Raw genomic sequence first — 16,451 nt, 5'->3', positions numbered from 1 at the left:
CCAATCGTCTCCGTTTAGCAGTAAGGGAAATATCTCTGCGGTAACAAAAACGCGATTTTAATAGCATAAAAGAAAAAACGTACAATTTCGATTTTATACTTTCAAATTAGGTTTATTTGGTTCCCGTCCCTGGAACACGTCGGTCATAGAATGACTCTGATTGGCCACAGAGTCACGTGGAAAAATATAGCCCAATAAGACCGAAGCGCGAATATAACAAGAAATGAAAAAGTATACTTGACAGTTAAAATAGTATTAGTGTCTGTTATCGAATTAACCGCAAAACTTGTCGTCATGGTGTTTTTAATAGTTAGTTGTTTTGAGATAAATATAGGCTGCTGTTCTCTACAAGATAAAGCCATGACCTTATATTGTACTGCACTGACCATATAAAGAGAGGACAGGAGAGATGGGATGTTATATTAGTTCGACCCCCCTGTCTGCTGGTACGTAATGCGCATGCTCTTGGCAGGCCAAAGTGACCCAGAACTGCTGTCGGGCCGAGGGGATATGGAAAGGTGCCCCAGTAACCTGTCCCAGGCTGGCAGACTAATATTTACAGGGTAGACGGAGGGAATGATACTCGGGTTTTCGTGATTTATTTTTCGGAAGTGTACTTTCACAATGGCATATTTGTATTCTGGGCACCTGAGTTGCACTTTTAGAAAAAGTCCCAGATTCTTCCATCATGGTGCCGCTTTGCTGCCGAAGGGGAGGGCTTACAGTAAGGATGTCGACTTATCTGAGTACCTGCACAAAAGCATCGTGCCTACCATGCATTATCAGAAGAGTTTACCCAGGTGAGTGCAAAACATTCAAAATAGAATGAAAAGATGGGGAAAAAAAACCTTCCACGACGTTAACGTATTGCCTATATTTAAAGCCTATGTTGTTAAATGTCAGCAGGGGCAGCTGGTCAATATAGGGCGATAGGGCGCCGCCCTCTCTGGTTTAAAGGGATTTTTGATTTTTAATTGTAAAATATGTATTTATAAATAAACAAGACTTATTAAGTCCGTATGTGTTTAATTGTGTATTTGTTTGTATAATTATGCATAATAACTTGTAATCGTATTGTTTGGGGTAAAATCAGCTTCATATTAGTCCCTCTCTCACTCATTCAAAACATCCCATCTTTGGCGCTAGTACAGCGTAGTCAACTGATACAAGAAATGCACATACCAAGATAAAATTAACCATTCGACGCCCTCAAACCTGATGTCTAAACGGCGTTTAATTTACAGCCCCAAACAGAGTCGTTAGTGGTGGAGTACAGACATCAAACATTTATGATGATGATGATCCGAACCTTGTATTTCATCTGCCCCCAAATTCAATAAGATCTCTTATTCAAAATACTTTTGAGAGAAGAACTATGGTGGATAAACATTAAAGAGCTTGACCCAGATCAGCCTGACATCAAAATTACACAATTTTGGATGCTGTCGTGTAAATGCCGTTTTTTTGCTTCCTGTGCATACTTTTTAAAACAGCGGGGACAGATAAAACATAGTTTGTTACGGGAAAATCCTAATACCTTGTCTTAATTGGGTGCGTGCTAATATTTTAAATCCATGAACCAGACTTCTTTATTCTTGTTCCATACTTTAAATTATGTATGAGCACATTCGGACTGTAACAAATGATACATTTAATTTTCTGTTAATCCATTGTTTGTTATGTCAATCACTTTTACATTGTACTGATATCCCACAGTTTTGTTAAACTGTATTGGGCTGAATAGTGTCATGGTTACCACAGCAGACAGCCCCACCTAGAATATTTCTCACCAGCCGTCAGTGAATGTCAGTACTATTACTGCTACATACTATACTGTACAAAAGAAATCAATTATCAAAGAGTAAATAAACACGAGGGGAAAACCTCTGGAATTTCTGTTTTATTAGGTCCTTGGTTTGTGGCTAAAATACCTCACTGTACTGCTGGCTCAAGCTTCATTCATTCTGGTCCTGATTGAAGATGCAGCCTAGATATCTTATGACTCATCCTATATATTTTGTCTCTGTTATACAGATTGCCTATTCCTAAACTGGAAGACACAATAAGAAGATATTTAGCTGCTCAGAAGCCTCTCTTAAATGATGAACAATACAGGTAAACAATGCTCTTAGGACAATGCATAGAGGAGGTGACTCATCTGTGAGATGTAGCTGATCATTGTGTCACTGCAGTAAAACAGAGAAGCTGGCTCGTGACTTCCAGAGTGGTGTGGGGAAGGAGCTGCACGAGGAGCTGCTGGATCAGGATAAGAGGAACAGGCACACCAGCTATATCTCAGGTGGGTCTCCTGCAGCTACGCAGTTTTACCTCATTTGCCTCAACGGCTGTAGACTCTGAGAATCTCCTGCTTTACGTAGGGCCGTGGTTTGACATGTACCTCTCTGCGAGGGAGCCTGTCGTCCTCAACTTCAACCCATTCATCTCCTTCAACCCCGACCCCAAGCCAGAACAGAATGAGCAGCTTCTGCGCGCCTCCAACTTGGTGTGCTCGGCCATTCGCTTTATGAAGACCTTGCGGGCTGGCTACCTAGAACCGGAGGTTTTCCACCTCAATCCTGCCAAGAGTGACACCGAGGGCTTCAAGAAGCTCATCCGCTGGCTGCCCCCGTCTCTGTCCTGGTACGGTGCGTATGCGGTCAATGCCTACCCCCTCGACATGTCTCAGTACTTCCGGCTCTTCAATTCCACTCGCGTTCCCCGGCGTGGCCGCGATGAGCTCTTCACTGATGAGAACGGGCGCCACCTGCTGGTGATGAGGAAGGGCAACATGTATGTTTTCGACGTGCTGGACCGCAACGGCAACATGGTGAAGCCAGCAGAAGTGCAGGCGCACCTGCGGCATATCCTGTCCAACAGCACACCGGCTCCAGCCTTCCCGCTGGGCTTCCTGACCAGTGAGAACCGTGATGTCTGGGCAGGCCTGAGGGAGAGGCTGCTGAAGGCCGGTAATGGAGAGGTCCTCCACCTGGTGGATAGTGCCCTCTTCTGCCTATGCCTGGATGACGAGTCCATGAGGGACCACGTGCACACGTCCCACAACATGCTGCATGGTGACGGCTGCAACCGCTGGTTTGACAAGTCATTCAGTATCATCGTGGCAAAGCACGGTCTGGCCGGCATCAACTTCGAGCACTCTTGGGGAGACGGTGTGGCCGTGCTCCGTTTCTTCAATGAGGTCTTCAAAGACACAACTCAGAGTCCCCTACTGTTGCCCAGAGATGGCCCCGCCCCCGTGGACTCAGTCTCCGCCGTGCGTCGGATTGAGTTCAAATTGGACGGGCCACTCCAGAACGCCATCCAGGAAGCCCGGGAGAAATTTGAAGCCACCATCTCTCAGCTGGCCATCGGCGCCATGGAGTTCAGAGGGGGCGGCAAGGAGGCACTGAAGAGGAGCAAGCTGAGCCCCGACGCGGTGGCCCAGCTCGCCTTCCAGATGGCCTACCTGCGGCAGTACGGGCAGACAGTGGCCACCTATGAGTCATGTAGCACCGCAGCCTTCCGGCACGGCCGCACCGAAACAGTGCGGCCTGCCAGCATGCACACCCAGAAGTGTGCTCGCGCCTTCGTGCAAGAGCCAGGCCGGCATTCGGCTGAGGCGCTCCGGGCCATGCTCAGCGAATGCTCGCGGTACCACGGTCAGCTGACCCGGGAGGCAGCCATGGGTGCGTAGGTAATTTCGAAACAATAACAGGCACCATCCGAGAGCGTGAGATTAAATGTTAGTTTGTATTTAGTAGTCACTCATTTTTAGGAGAGGTGATGCCTAGACAGGGGAGGAGTTACGTGGTGGCCTGGGGGGGCCCTTGGACTGCACATGACTGCAGACAATTGAGAAAAAATAAACACACTGAGAGTTTTGCCACACAGTGATTGGCCTGTGTGTGATAGTGCATGGCTCTGATAGGCTACTGTTCCGATGCGGATGGAGCACACAGGGCAGTGGGAGACTTTGAAGTTGATGATAATTTAAGCATTGATGCTATTTTAGGTGATTTCCAAATGTAATTTAAGGTAGAATTTGTCATGGCAAGTGAACTAAGTTGGGCTGTTTTCAGCTAGCAGCATAAAGTAATGCTAACTAGCATAAAGGATAACATATTTAGATAACTATCCAAGCTTACATTTACGGTGTTTAGCAAATGTTCATATTGGGAGGGACTTTTATTGCCCAAATTCAGGGACAGTCTGTATCACTAGCTAATTTTTTTTCGAACTGGTTGGTTCGAAATTTGAGTTCTAATGAGTTTGAGAACTGAGCTACCACTGTAATTATAATAATAATAATGACGATGATGATGGTGATGATGATGATGAATTTTCCCCTGGGAACAATGAAGTATATCTTTATCTTACCTTACTTACTTTTAAAAACCCACAAGGAATAAACAGCATATAGGCTATTATAAAACAATAATCTAATAATAATATCATTATAATCATCTTAACTATTGATTTCTGATTATTGAGTATTGCTGGTGATGTTAGTATACTGTATGACCATACAATTACTACAGTCAACAGTACAGATGCTGAGCTGCTGGATGTGTGTGTTCTTGTTGCCAGGTCAGGGCTTTGACCGGCATCTCTTTGCACTGCGGTACCTGGCCAGCACTAAAGGGCTGCCCCTGCCCACCCTGTACCTGGACCCAGCCTATGCCACCATTAACCACAACATCCTGTCCACCAGCACCCTCACCAGTCCCGCCGTGAACCTGGGGGGCTTCGCCCCCGTAGTGCCGGATGGGTTCGGTGTCGGCTACGGAGTCCATGATGAGTGGATCGGTTGCAACGTCTCCAGCTACCCGGCGCGTGATGTGCACGAGTTCCTGCAGTGTATCCACAAGTCCCTGGAGGACATCTTCAGCACCCTGGAGGGTTAGGGTTAGGGTCAGTTAGGGCCCTTCATGGGTGATGCCATTACAGCGAGGGGAAGCAAGTGCCGAATAAAGATCTAGGCCTTCTTTTTGAAAGTTCCAGAAATCCCTCTCCAGGGCATCCCAGCTATGATCAATCCTGTTGATCAACCCTGAGTGAATTTTTGGTGTCTCAAAAGTTCAGCCTCTGAGGTTCTGCTAGATGGTGATCTTTCAGCTGTTTTCAAAGGATCAAAAGCTTCATCACACTCTCCCCTACCACGGGTGATTTATCTACAGTTTTTATGTGCAGAGAGCACGATTCAACACTCATTTCTGTCATTTCTCTATGATTATAACATTACGATTATTATTTGTGTGCCTGCACAAACAGAAATAAGGCCATTGTGTCTGTGAAGAAAAGTGCCTTTTATTAAAGATCACAATGAACAGATTACATATTGAAAAAGCATTTTGAGAATCTATAGCAATGAGCAAAAGTCTGAGTCACATTTGCAGAATAAAATAAGTTCTGTTATATAAACTCTGTGAATGTTTGTAGACTTGGCATAAGGTATTAATATGAAGACAAACTGCTGTTGTCCAAAGTAACCTATATATTGGGATATCCAGGGACAAGACAGCAGGGTTCCTGTGCAATTTTTCCCCAATACAAGTACTTTTAAAGTATATTTTACTGCTGTAATGTAAAGTTTAACTCACTTGCTAGTATCAAGTAAAATTTGTTTACCACTAGACTTAACATTTGTGTAGATATAAAGTAAATGTTAATTATATTTAAATTTAAGTTAAATTTAGTTAAACGAATCAAGTAAAGTCAACTTAATTTTTTCATGAACAGAAACATCGCCGTCATCAAAATCTTAAGTTTATCTTACTGTTTATTATGTTTTTTTTCTCATTTCACATTTCCAATTACTTTGATTACTTTGGTTATATGAAGTTAAATTACTCACCATAATTGTATAAATGTTAATTTACTTTTAATAAATGTTACCAAATAAATATAATCATTTTCTCTATGCATTTAATAAACTTTTAGCATAAATCACACAACTAAAATACAATTAAACCATTTATCTTTATATTCATTTTATTAAACGCCAAACAATGTTCACATGAACAAGTGAAATGTCAGCAGCCATAAATGTAGCGGGTGTGACTGGCATTCATAAAAACATGCCCCCACTGTTATAGAATGGTAAGTTTTAGTCAATTATAAAAATAAAGTATTATTGAATGCTCATTGAAGTGTCTGCTGTCCTGTAAAATAATTCAATCTATATTCACCATAATAATATCACTGGTAATTATTTTATCTTACAATATACACTGCATTTTAAATGTTCTTTTTGACTCTAGGAGGCATAAAATATAGAAGGGTATAACACATGACAAAAACAACAAGAGATGAGGTTGACAGAGCTAGGTAGTATTGAAATAATGAAATTCTCCATAGTAATATTTTTACAATAAGCAACATTAAAAACCAATGCCACTGCTTGCTCAAATCCATATCAGTACCTCACACACCCACTCTTGTCACCAAGTATTATACTGTATCAAAGTAAAAACTCATTGATTTGTCAGTAAATATTGCAAAGATTTCCTTGTGTCAATGTTACCTTGCTCCTAAAGAATGATCTACTAAAATTAACCTTATACCATCTTACAAAGAGCAAAATACTTTTCAAAGTCAAGAAGTCTTGCCCATATTTCACCACATGCAACACAGTCAAAACCGAAGTACACAGCCAGTCTGTGTGTCTGGGTCTGGACAGCGGAAGGTCCATAAAAAGACAAGCTCCTGTATATGAGTGGAGGGTTCAATGTAGCTGACAGTGTCTTTGCATGATGTCGATACAGATACGTAAGACGGAAAAGTGAGCTGGGATGTATCAGCAGCCTGGATTGAACATACTTACCATGGCGGTAGCATTTAAGATAGCAACTTCAATTTTAAAGGGGCAGCTCACCCCAAAAATGAAAAAGATATGTTTCAGAGGGGCTTTAGAGCAACCGACCATCATAATTTGTTCCCCTGAGAGTTGCCTAGCTTTGGAGATATCAGTCATAGTGTCAGGTTTCTCACGAATGTAATGGAAGTGAATGGCATTCTTTCAGTAGTGATTAAAGTGCCAAAAAATACATTTGAAAAAATTCAACAGCAATGTCTCTTACCAGAAATCATGACCCAGTTATTGAAGATAATCCTCAGACTTTGTAGTGAGCAGATTAATATACAAACTATTTTCTTTTACCAAACTCCACACATCAGTCGTATCATGGTGGATAAGATTCAAGGATGAGCATCCCGGTGAAATCTTCTGCACACTGATATGATTGGTGTGTGGAGTTGTGACATTGAGTTTTTTGAGATGGCACAGGAAGAGCAGTCTCTGCTGAGCTTTCTTTGTGATGGAAGTGACATGCTTATCCCACTTCAGTGTGTTGGAGATGGTGGACCCTAGAAATTGAAATGACCGAACCAGTGATAGGGGCTGGCCTTAATCTCCAGGGGAGTGAGTGTGTGGGGCTGACAGTAGAAGTCGATCATCTCCACAGTCATGGCAGCATTGAGCTCCAACACTAGCATTGAATGTGATTTAGGTGTAGAACACAAGCTTACTGTTCCAACTGGACAGATTGCGTTCAGATGCTAGTATCTTTACATATAATATAATATCCCCCTTTAAAAATGAACTCCAAAGCATTTTTACCCTTTAATTTTATTGAGGGATTTAAACAGCTGTGATTCTCCAGCCACAAGATGGCGCCATCCCCATCAGATAGTGTCTGCTTACTCTGTCACCCACAAGTTCTGTTAAAGATGGACCGAAGCTGGACAGGATCACCCTGCATTGAACCAAATCATATAGGTCTGGTGGCTCATCCTGTCACCAAAGGACAAAGGGGGGGAGGGGGGTCAGTTGCAGACAGCTGGGTCTTGAATGATCCAGCTGCAAATACAGAATCAGCACTTGACAAACTTATGGGTGACTTCATAGATGCCCACAGACTCGCTGATCTTCTCATCGTAGTCATTCCAGTCCTGAAATATAAGAATAACGAAGTATGAATATGTCTGTAACACCCATCCATCCTCCCTGATGACTTATCACAGAGTCACAGTGACCCTAGAGCCTATCCCAGGAAGCACAAGCAGGGGGACTCCCTGGATGTGGTGCCAGTCCATCACAGGGCACACAAGCAAAACCACAGGAGCCCATGGAGAACATGCAACCTCCTACAACAAGGCGAGGCTGGGATTTAGACCCCCGACTGTGTGAAGACAGTGCAATCCACTGAGCTACTTATATAACACAGACAAAAAATGGGTCTGCGGTAAAGATGATGACGTTTCCACGACCTTCCTGGGACCAAGTGAAATCCAACCATGTTCGTACGACAGTCAGTAATTAATAAGAAATGTCAATCCAGGAAAGGGGCTGATGTGAAGACTCACTCGTTCCAGCAGGTTGATTTCAGGGAACGGAGTCCCAGACTCTGCACCTTGTGCACTAAACCCAGCCTGCAATGGAAAGTCAGGGCAGACAGATACTGAATGACCGAGCTAAAATGGTTTATAAAGACAGAGATAAAGATACAGCGACACAGCACCTACAGTTTGTTCTGTTAAGTGCACTGAGAGTGATTGGGCTCTGAGGCATTCCATATTCTACTGCCAATCCGTGAACAACGGAAGGGAAGGACATGCTGTCACCTGAGGCTGAAAATCGACCGGTTCCAGACCTCGACATTCAAACTGCACCATGGTCTTAAACCTGTCACTGTCTTCTGCCTTTGGGACCAAGAGAATGAAAATACTGTAACACATACCACTGTAGGGCTTTGTCAAATCCATGTCAGTATCTTACAAAAGCTTGAAAACCATCATTGTTGAAAATCCTGTTTAAAATGTCACTAATTACTAAGAAGAATTCTATTTTTTAAACAGGTCTTCACTCACATTATATGAAGTGATGGTATCTTTCAGGATATCTGTTGGAAAATCAGATCCATATTTGTAATATTTTGGGTGGACAAGCTCAACCAGTTGTTTCCAACACATGTCTCAATTATCATTAATGATCTTAAATATAGAGTAGCATATCTCTTCCAGAACTAGAGTAACATTTACCATGAGTCTGGGTATTTTTAATCACAGTAGAGGTGGTTTGATTCAGCAGAGGGCATTGTGAGATAGCAAAGTGTCCCATACCAATAGAGTTATCCCGGGAACACAGTTTACACTTCTGCACCATACTGGCACTCCCTCTTCCTCCCTTCAGCGGCATGCTGTCCTGGACAACAACAAAAATGGATAAAACCATTATATTTATGATTTTTTTGTTTCTTACAAAAAAATAAATAAGGTACTAGGGTAATGTAGTCTTACAAAAAAAATAAATAATCACAACCTCTTACCATTAATGTGATATACTGCCATTTGTCTGAAATTTCTCCGCAATTTCCACATTTAAGCTACATGAAAAGGAAATAGTGAAAATAGATGGTTTGATACAAACAACAACGAAAAGATTTAAATGCTCAAAATTACTTCGGGCACTTGGGAGAGGGCTGTACAAATTTGGTAACTATTTACGTTGTCGCTGAAACAAATGCTTCTGTATCGCTTTGTAAATAACATACACATGATTTGTATTTTAATAATTCTGCTACACGCATACTACCGTTGAGGAGCAAGAAGTTATGATCGAAAATTTTGACCACTTTAGTTCCCTACAGCTAAATACTATACTACACTTCCTAAAATGCAACAAATATACACCAGTTACAACGACAAAACAGAGAGCCATTTTATTGTCATGACAACGTGTACGAATATTGTCAATATGCCATATACAGTTTAAATTGACACATGTTTTAATCTTTTTCATTAAATAAAAGCATCAAGACGGGTGCCGAATAGCAATCATATTATTTTTATATAGTTATGCAGTTTACCTTTAAATACCAGCGGAAGTCCTCCCCTTCTGGTCGGACGTTGGTGATGTTTTCCAGCGTCGCCTTAAACTGAAGTCCAAATTTCTAAGGACGGAGAAATTAAATGGAGTTAGCGGCCGCTTGCATTGCTGCGATGGGCCTGGTAACCCGATGCACGCATATATGGCGTGGAGCAGCTTACCACCATCTTTCTCCGAACCCTGGGAGATCCGTCACAGGCGCGGATCGGCGTGCGGCTGAACGGCGCCCTCTGTCGGCGTGCGATCGTACTACAGACCCCCTTTTACAAACATTTACCCAGGGCATTTATCTAGTCCGGGGTTGCATTGAGCCTGGAACCCACGTACGTTTTTGAAACGCTGTAAATTCAACCCTCGTTGACGGTATGAGTATGAAATAAGTTTGCAAAAACGTATACAGTATGGCAATATGAATGCACAAATAGCTCAAATGTTAATTTAAACCATCTCCCTGCAGGTTCTGGTTTGAAACAGTAGCATGGAAAATCTATGATTAAGAGTGTTATATATTTATATATCTTTGAGGGGCAGCTTACATATTCCATGTTGGTTTTCTTCAGAGAGCTGGATAATTTGAAACAGACCATTTGCAATTTTAAGTAGAAATAACAAAATTGAAATCGGATTTGATTTAGGATGGCCTGCTTTTATGTATTTTAAGCAGAAAAAACCCAAACACTGATATACATATAATTTCACTTAAATTGGGGGGGGGGTCCCAATATCAGCAGACCCCCCCCCCCTTATGAAACTGCACCCAAAACTGTCATTTTTAATTATGAGATCTTAATTAAAATCCTTCTGACAATTGCTCCTTTCATGATATGACTATTGTATGTGTGCCCAATGCAATGTCACAATATACAACCCCTTCCACCACTGTCAGGGCAAATTCATGCCCCCCCCAACGTTAAACTCCTTGCGACACCACTGCTCATAGTAGCAGATCATTATTGACAAACAATTGCATATAAAGCCCCATTGAGGCAGAAGGGGGCTTTCCATACTTTCCCCAAAGAGTATAATTGTCTAAGAAATTGTCTAAGTCTGATTCTGTCCTATTTTCCCATCCCTTCTATTCCTTTATGTTCTATGGCATAAATCCAGTTACAATAAAGTGACAAAGGTTTAATTTCAGTATTTTATTGAAAACCAAAAAAATATACAAATGTTGAAAAGCGATCAAATGAAAAATTAAACTTGCACCTTATAACAATACTTCAACCTAAATGGGCTTGATCTTGAAGTGTAAACCAATGAGACTGAACACCAGGCATTTCAGGTCTTGAACCAGGTAGTAAAAAACACGGAGGCCTTCTGGATCCCTAAAAATAAAACAGGACAGTTAGCAGATTAGCAAACCAGTGTGGTAACAACACAAGGTGAATTTTCATCCACCTCTAAATCCATTTATATAGGAGCACGTTTCTGCTACACTCGTGGCAAAGTGGAATATTCAGATTGGAAAATCCCAGCCAATAAATCATCACCCTAACTGAATGAGCTCAACCCCCAGTAGCTTCAACCGATAAAAGCCGATCAAGACTGCAGCCATTCTGAACTGTATCCAAACATTACGACATTGTTCTGTCTTCCCTGTACCCAGCAGAACAGCATAGAGCCTTACTTACTTCGACTGGTTAACATCAATCAGCGACCCAATCTTTGATGTTGTGAATGAGATGTGTTCGTCTCCAATGACGATCTCCAGCTCCTAACACACAATGATGTGTATTTATGAGTTTATATATAGAGACAAACAAAGTTAACTTCTTCTAAGCACACATAAGGCTAACCGTTAGCCGCTAACATTAGGTGCCTTTCATGCCACACATCACACGGCCAAAAATCAAGGACACCATCACAAGCAAATGGGAAAAAAGGCATATTTCAATCTGCAATGTTTGATATTTTGTTGTATGTCTACCACTTGTCCAAAGCAACATACAGTCCTTACACACTCAAACAGATAATGTATAAACTCAGGATGGTACCTTGCTCAAGGATACAACAGAAAATACTAGCAATAGGCTTTACAAGCACATCTTTCAGCATTATGCCCACTGTAGCTCTTATCAGTAAACAAAGGCTTGTACAGCTGACCTGTCTTCCCACTCTGTCTGGTGATGGCCAGAGAGCATCATCTTCCTTTGTTACTTCACTGTCGTCAATAATCCTCTTCAACTCCTCCATCACGCTTTTGTGCACGTATGCCTGTAATTAAAATGATGCAAAGCATGAAATGAAAATTGTCATTCGTTTTTGTACTTAGATCAAGAAAGATTTACCCCGTTTTAGGAGTGCACCAGATACGCTCTCAGGTACCTCTTTTCTGATCATCACGTCATTCTTGTAGTTACTGTTGTTGGCGTATCTCAGCTTCCCTGCAATATTATAAGGAACATTTGAAGGGTACATATTGTATTTAAATTAAACGGTCGCTAAAGTTTTTGTTATTTTATTAATTCCAACCGATTATGCCTACCCAGACAAAAAAACTGCTCATTATAAACTATGGGATAACCTTAACAGTATCCAAATTACAGTTAATGAAACTTAAAACCAAGTAGTGGTTTACTACACACATCCGTATTACCCGCCGTTCCCAAACGCACCCCCCACACTAGCCCCACTCAAAATTTAGCTACAATTCTGGACTGGAAACATAATTTTCTAAGAACAAAACAGCTCACCATCCGGTCGGAACTCAAACTCCAGAAATTCGTGACCGAACTTTCCTTTATGTCCGACATAATAGCGTAAGTAAAAGTCACTACCCATTGCTACGAGCCGGGTGATTTCGTCTTGCCCGGGACTGTACACACGCCGCGACCCTCGTACGCATGTGCAGACGCATTTATATGACATCACAGACTAGGTGTTCCCCAATGTACGCAAATTACCCGGAAGTACGTTCAACTATCTAAACACGTTTAACAAAATATGTTCATTTTTTGTTGCGAGAACTACCTTAATAGCTACTTTCGACATATTTTAAAATGCAGGACAGTAAATACTGATATACAATTGCCGCGGCGAATACGACTGCCACATATTACTCTGCCGCTAGGTGTCAGTATGACTCACCGTGCACACAGGCAAGCGCATTTGCAGATTTCCATTGTTAGCCCTGACCCATGTGGCTGTAGGTAGTGACGCTTAACGGTCATGTGTAAAAACAAAATATAGGAGCGTGTTTAGTATTGCGTCAGGCTTTAAGTACTCTCTACCGGACACCAAAATCTTTAACACAAATAAAGTACATTTTCAAACAGAGCTCATGGATTTTTTTGTATCCTGCCTTCTGCACATTTTCCTGTCTTCTGAGCAGTTGCAACATAAGCAGTTTCCTCCGGGATTAATAAAGTTTTCTGATTCTGATTTTATTTCTTATTTTATTGCAAAATATATGAACCTCCATTATAACCCACGATCTTCCATAATTGCTTATCCAGTACAGTTTAGAACAGGGATGGGCAATCTTGCCCACAACAGGCCGGTGTGTATGAAGGGTTTTGGGATAACCTTCAGGTCAGCTGTACAAACCTAGGTGTGAGGATTCTTCATCCAATCAGTCCACTAATTACTAATCTAATTAGGGAGTTGCAGTGAAACCCAACACACACAGCAACCCTTTTTGGATAAGATTGCCCACCCCTGGTTTAGAATAATATTGTATGATAAAATATCACAGAATTGTCTGAAAAAAGGCATCAGCTGCTTCATATATTACACCATGAAGTGAGATTTAAGGTGGACAGAATTATACTGTAACCTCATTGGCCAGATGTAGCGCAACCTCAGCCTCATTTAGACTGTTTGCACCCACTCTTTAAGCTACACAAAGTTAGGGACAGTGACAAGCCACCAGCGCTGTCTAGTCACACGCACTATGAAGCTGCTCATTTGCCACAAAACTAAATTCACTTCTCTATGAGTATAATGCTGTGATATACAGGCTGGACCCATCTACTTGTCAGTCTCGGACTCAATCTGCCGTATCGCAGCCACAACTGTAAATTATTGTGTAAATATCCGTATAATTGTTTTACATAAGAACATAAGAAATTTACAAACGAGAGGAGGCCATTCGGCCCATCAAGCTCGTTTGGGGAGAACTTAACTAATAGCTCAGAGTTGTTAAAATCTTATCTAGCTCTGATTTAAAGGAACCCAGGGTTTTAGCTTCCACTACACTAGCAGGAAGACTATTCCATACTCTGACTACACGCTGTGTAAAGAAGTGCTTCCTCAAATTTGTTTTAAAATGTTCTCCCGCTAATTTCCACTTATGGCCACGAGTTCTAGCATTAAGACTAATATTGAAATAGTCATTTGAAGACATAGGTTTCTAAAAATGCATAATCACAATTGGAATTGTTTTTGGTTAATGTGCATAACTGGCACTGTGTTATATTATGGTCAAGTAAAGACTTCCGAATGCTATTTTGGATCAGTCATGTTCATTGATTTCTCACAACATTCTATTCTTCAGGATATTTTGTGTGCTATGTGCTAAAAACTGTTTGCAGAAACATTTACACTATGTGTACTATGTGCCTTGTCCGTTTGGCACTATACATATGTTTGTCTGTGCACTATGTTCTTGTTGCTCTCCCAACAGGATCAGTAGTCAATCTTAATTTTAATCATGTGGATTATCTTCAGTTAGCAGCCACTTCTAGCTTTACCAAATTTGAACCTGATTTATTTATTTTGAACTACAGCTTATGTATAGATGAAAGCAATTATTGAAATGACATAAATAACTCAGCAGTGTGTGGCCTGGCAGGTTACGGATCTGTATGATCAGAAGGTTGGCAGATTGCTGTCATAATCGGGCCCTTGAACAAGGGTCTTAATTGAACTTACTCCAGGGACATTGGCTAAGCAGACTCAGTTGTTCATTGCAAAAAGCATATTAAAAAATTATAATGTAGATATTTCACAGTATTGTTTGACAAGTGAAGGAAAATGAACATGAACTCAAGCTATTAGACATATTGCTTTATTGAAAAATCCAGATAACACCAAGAGAAAAAAATGCCAGTACCCTGTTTCCCAATGCAGGCCCACGTTCATGACACCTGCTTCCTTTAAGGAAGCCCCCCCTTTGCCCTACAAACCACTGCACCTTTTGCATAATTCCTCCAGTCTCCCAATGCACAGGGAACCACTCACAGCAATTCACACAGTGAAGGCACCCTTCGCTACAATATATTAACACATAACATACGGCTGTATAAAATAGCACCTCACAATACCTGCAGAATATTTGAAGACAGTACATCATCATTGCAGACCGTTAGTGACATATGATGCATGCCCGAATCCTGGTGCAAAGGGATACTTCAAGTTCTGATAAAGCCTTTTTCTGGCGTGCAATTAACTACAGGAAGCTTGTGCCCATTAAATCTCCTGTCACTCTATCGATCAATCTTTAACAGCATGAGAGTTATAAAATGCTTAATTTCCAACGGTAACATAATGGAATTGCGAATAAATTACTGCATGTAAGTCAGGAATTTAAGATGCTTACATTTTCCCATAAATCCTTAATAGTTCTGTGCTCACATTGTATGAACCAGATTCACATTTTGAAAGAAAATGACAAAAATACACAACTCTGAAGTGCACATTTTAGGTATTTCCAGTTGATGGTTCCAGTCATTTCATGTACAGGATCTCAGGGTTTCCCAATCAGCCAACACCATGTGCTTTACTCCTTCACAAAGGTGGGAGGTAAGTAAACTGACAGATTTACAATGAGGACAAAATGGACAACAGTTCAGCCAGGATATCAGAGTATAATGCACAAAACCTGGTTAATTCTGTAAGGCATAATGCATCGTCTCTGGTGTTACAGTCTATTTCTGGATTGTCCACATATTTGTACAAGGAGTGGAGGGAACAAAACATTTGGGTGGATTTTTACAATTAGTCACATGTCGTATGCATCTCGATTCACCCCAGAGCATCACAACAGCATAAATCCCCTTCCATGTGTGCTCCATATCACACACGCATAGTGCACAGACCCAGAATCAATACACACGTAGCGGGGAAAAAATAAAAACATTGCACATCAGCAATCCAGCTAGGCGTTGCATGACACTCAAATACTTCGCCTTTACCCTTGTTTGCACAGCAGTTGAAAGAACATTTCCCCATGGATGTCATCTGACAGCGATTATTTCTGACTGAACAGGGATATAAGATAATAGACTGTCACATTATTTGGTTGGCAGGCACATTCCTTAAGCATCAGTTGTGCCAGTTTGGTAACTTACTAGAATTAAGGACAGTTAAATGAGGACAGGAAAGCAGGGCTACCTGCTCACCATGATAGTGAAAAGCCCAGCTCAAGAGCACCACAATCTGCCAGCCTGTGTGGGACGGCTGCACAGGGCAGACCACGCCCCACACACGCAAAGCCAAACTGGGTGTAGTAAACATGAAACATGAAACAGCTTTCTTTGTCGGGGTACAGAAGAACATAATATTTCTCAGAGGTAACAGGGTGGGAGGGACCTCCACACCTTTAATGAGTCATATGACCATTAGAAGG

General features: G+C 41.5%; 3 protein-coding genes across 7 annotated transcripts; 1 reads left to right on the top strand and 2 right to left on the bottom strand.

The window, feature by feature from the left end:
• Positions 1-27: 27 nt before the first annotated feature.
• Positions 28-6,141, top strand: LOC111847544 (carnitine O-palmitoyltransferase 2, mitochondrial). 2 transcript variants are annotated; one of them, XM_072704519.1, is made up of 5 exons: positions 28-800; positions 2,035-2,115; positions 2,193-2,299; positions 2,379-3,691; positions 4,585-4,719. In XM_072704519.1, exons 1-4 carry the CDS (start codon positions 625-627, stop codon positions 3,689-3,691), a joined length of 1,677 nt encoding a protein of 558 aa, XP_072560620.1. In that variant the 5' UTR covers positions 28-624; the 3' UTR covers positions 4,585-4,719. The 2 variants fall into 2 exon arrangements, with proteins under 2 accessions (XP_072560620.1, XP_023674577.1); XM_023818809.2 differs by having other exon boundaries at positions 35-800; positions 2,379-3,683; positions 4,585-6,141.
• A 1,465-nt stretch (positions 6,142-7,606) lies between these two features.
• Positions 7,607-10,131, bottom strand: czib (CXXC motif containing zinc binding protein). 4 transcript variants are annotated; one of them, XM_023818812.2, is made up of 8 exons: positions 10,045-10,131; positions 9,864-9,947; positions 9,324-9,380; positions 9,037-9,199; positions 8,866-8,897; positions 8,620-8,697; positions 8,362-8,427; positions 7,607-7,947 (listed from the first exon to the last, which is right to left on the bottom strand). In XM_023818812.2, the coding sequence occupies exons 1-8, from the start codon at positions 10,048-10,050 to the stop codon at positions 7,870-7,872; spliced, it is 564 nt and encodes a 187-aa protein (XP_023674580.1). In that variant the 5' UTR covers positions 10,051-10,131; the 3' UTR covers positions 7,607-7,869. The 4 variants fall into 4 exon arrangements, with proteins under 4 accessions (XP_023674580.1, XP_023674581.1, XP_023674582.1 ...); XM_023818813.2 differs by having other exon boundaries at positions 9,118-9,199; XM_023818814.2 differs by lacking the exon at positions 10,045-10,131 and having other exon boundaries at positions 9,037-9,194; positions 9,864-10,038.
• An 879-nt stretch (positions 10,132-11,010) lies between these two features.
• LOC111847654 (mago homolog, exon junction complex subunit) lies at positions 11,011-12,738 on the bottom strand. Its single transcript, XM_023819044.2, has 5 exons — positions 12,577-12,738; positions 12,209-12,267; positions 11,987-12,097; positions 11,515-11,597; positions 11,011-11,208 (listed from the first exon to the last, which is right to left on the bottom strand). Exons 1-5 carry the CDS (start codon positions 12,662-12,664, stop codon positions 11,109-11,111), a joined length of 441 nt encoding a protein of 146 aa, XP_023674812.1. The 5' UTR covers positions 12,665-12,738; the 3' UTR covers positions 11,011-11,108.
• Between the last annotated feature and the right edge of the window lie 3,713 nt (positions 12,739-16,451).

The sequence above is a fragment of the Paramormyrops kingsleyae genome, chromosome 21 (genome assembly GCF_048594095.1).
Source record: "Paramormyrops kingsleyae isolate MSU_618 chromosome 21, PKINGS_0.4, whole genome shotgun sequence".
Classification (NCBI taxonomy): domain Eukaryota; kingdom Metazoa; phylum Chordata; class Actinopteri; order Osteoglossiformes; family Mormyridae; genus Paramormyrops; species Paramormyrops kingsleyae.
Note: the sequence above shows the minus strand (reverse complement) of the source record. Positions and strands in the feature narration are given on the sequence as shown.

Excerpts from the sequence above, each read along its gene's own strand:
- LOC111847544 (XM_023818809.2), top strand. The coding sequence starts at position 625 with ATGGCATATTTGTATTCTGGGCACCTGAGTTGCACTTTTAGAAAAAGT. Across the intron at positions 801-2,034 it reads TATCAGAAGAGTTTACCCAG|ATTGCCTATTCCTAAACTGG; the intron begins GTGAGTGCAAAA and ends TCTGTTATACAG. Across the intron at positions 2,300-2,378 it reads GCACACCAGCTATATCTCAG|GGCCGTGGTTTGACATGTAC; the intron begins GTGGGTCTCCTG and ends TGCTTTACGTAG.
- czib (XM_023818812.2), bottom strand. Across the intron at positions 9,200-9,323 it reads GGCAGTATATCACATTAATG|GACAGCATGCCGCTGAAGGG; the intron begins GTAAGAGGTTGT and ends GTTGTTGTCCAG. Across the intron at positions 8,428-8,619 it reads CGGTCGATTTTCAGCCTCAG|GCTGGGTTTAGTGCACAAGG; the intron begins GTGACAGCATGT and ends TTTCCATTGCAG.
- LOC111847654 (XM_023819044.2), bottom strand. The coding sequence starts at position 12,664 with ATGGGTAGTGACTTTTACTTACGCTATTATGTCGGACATAAAGGAAAG. Across the intron at positions 12,268-12,576 it reads GTTTGAGTTCCGACCGGATG|GGAAGCTGAGATACGCCAAC; the intron begins GTGAGCTGTTTT and ends ATAATATTGCAG. Across the intron at positions 11,598-11,986 it reads CAGACAGAGTGGGAAGACAG|GAGCTGGAGATCGTCATTGG; the intron begins GTCAGCTGTACA and ends ATTGTGTGTTAG.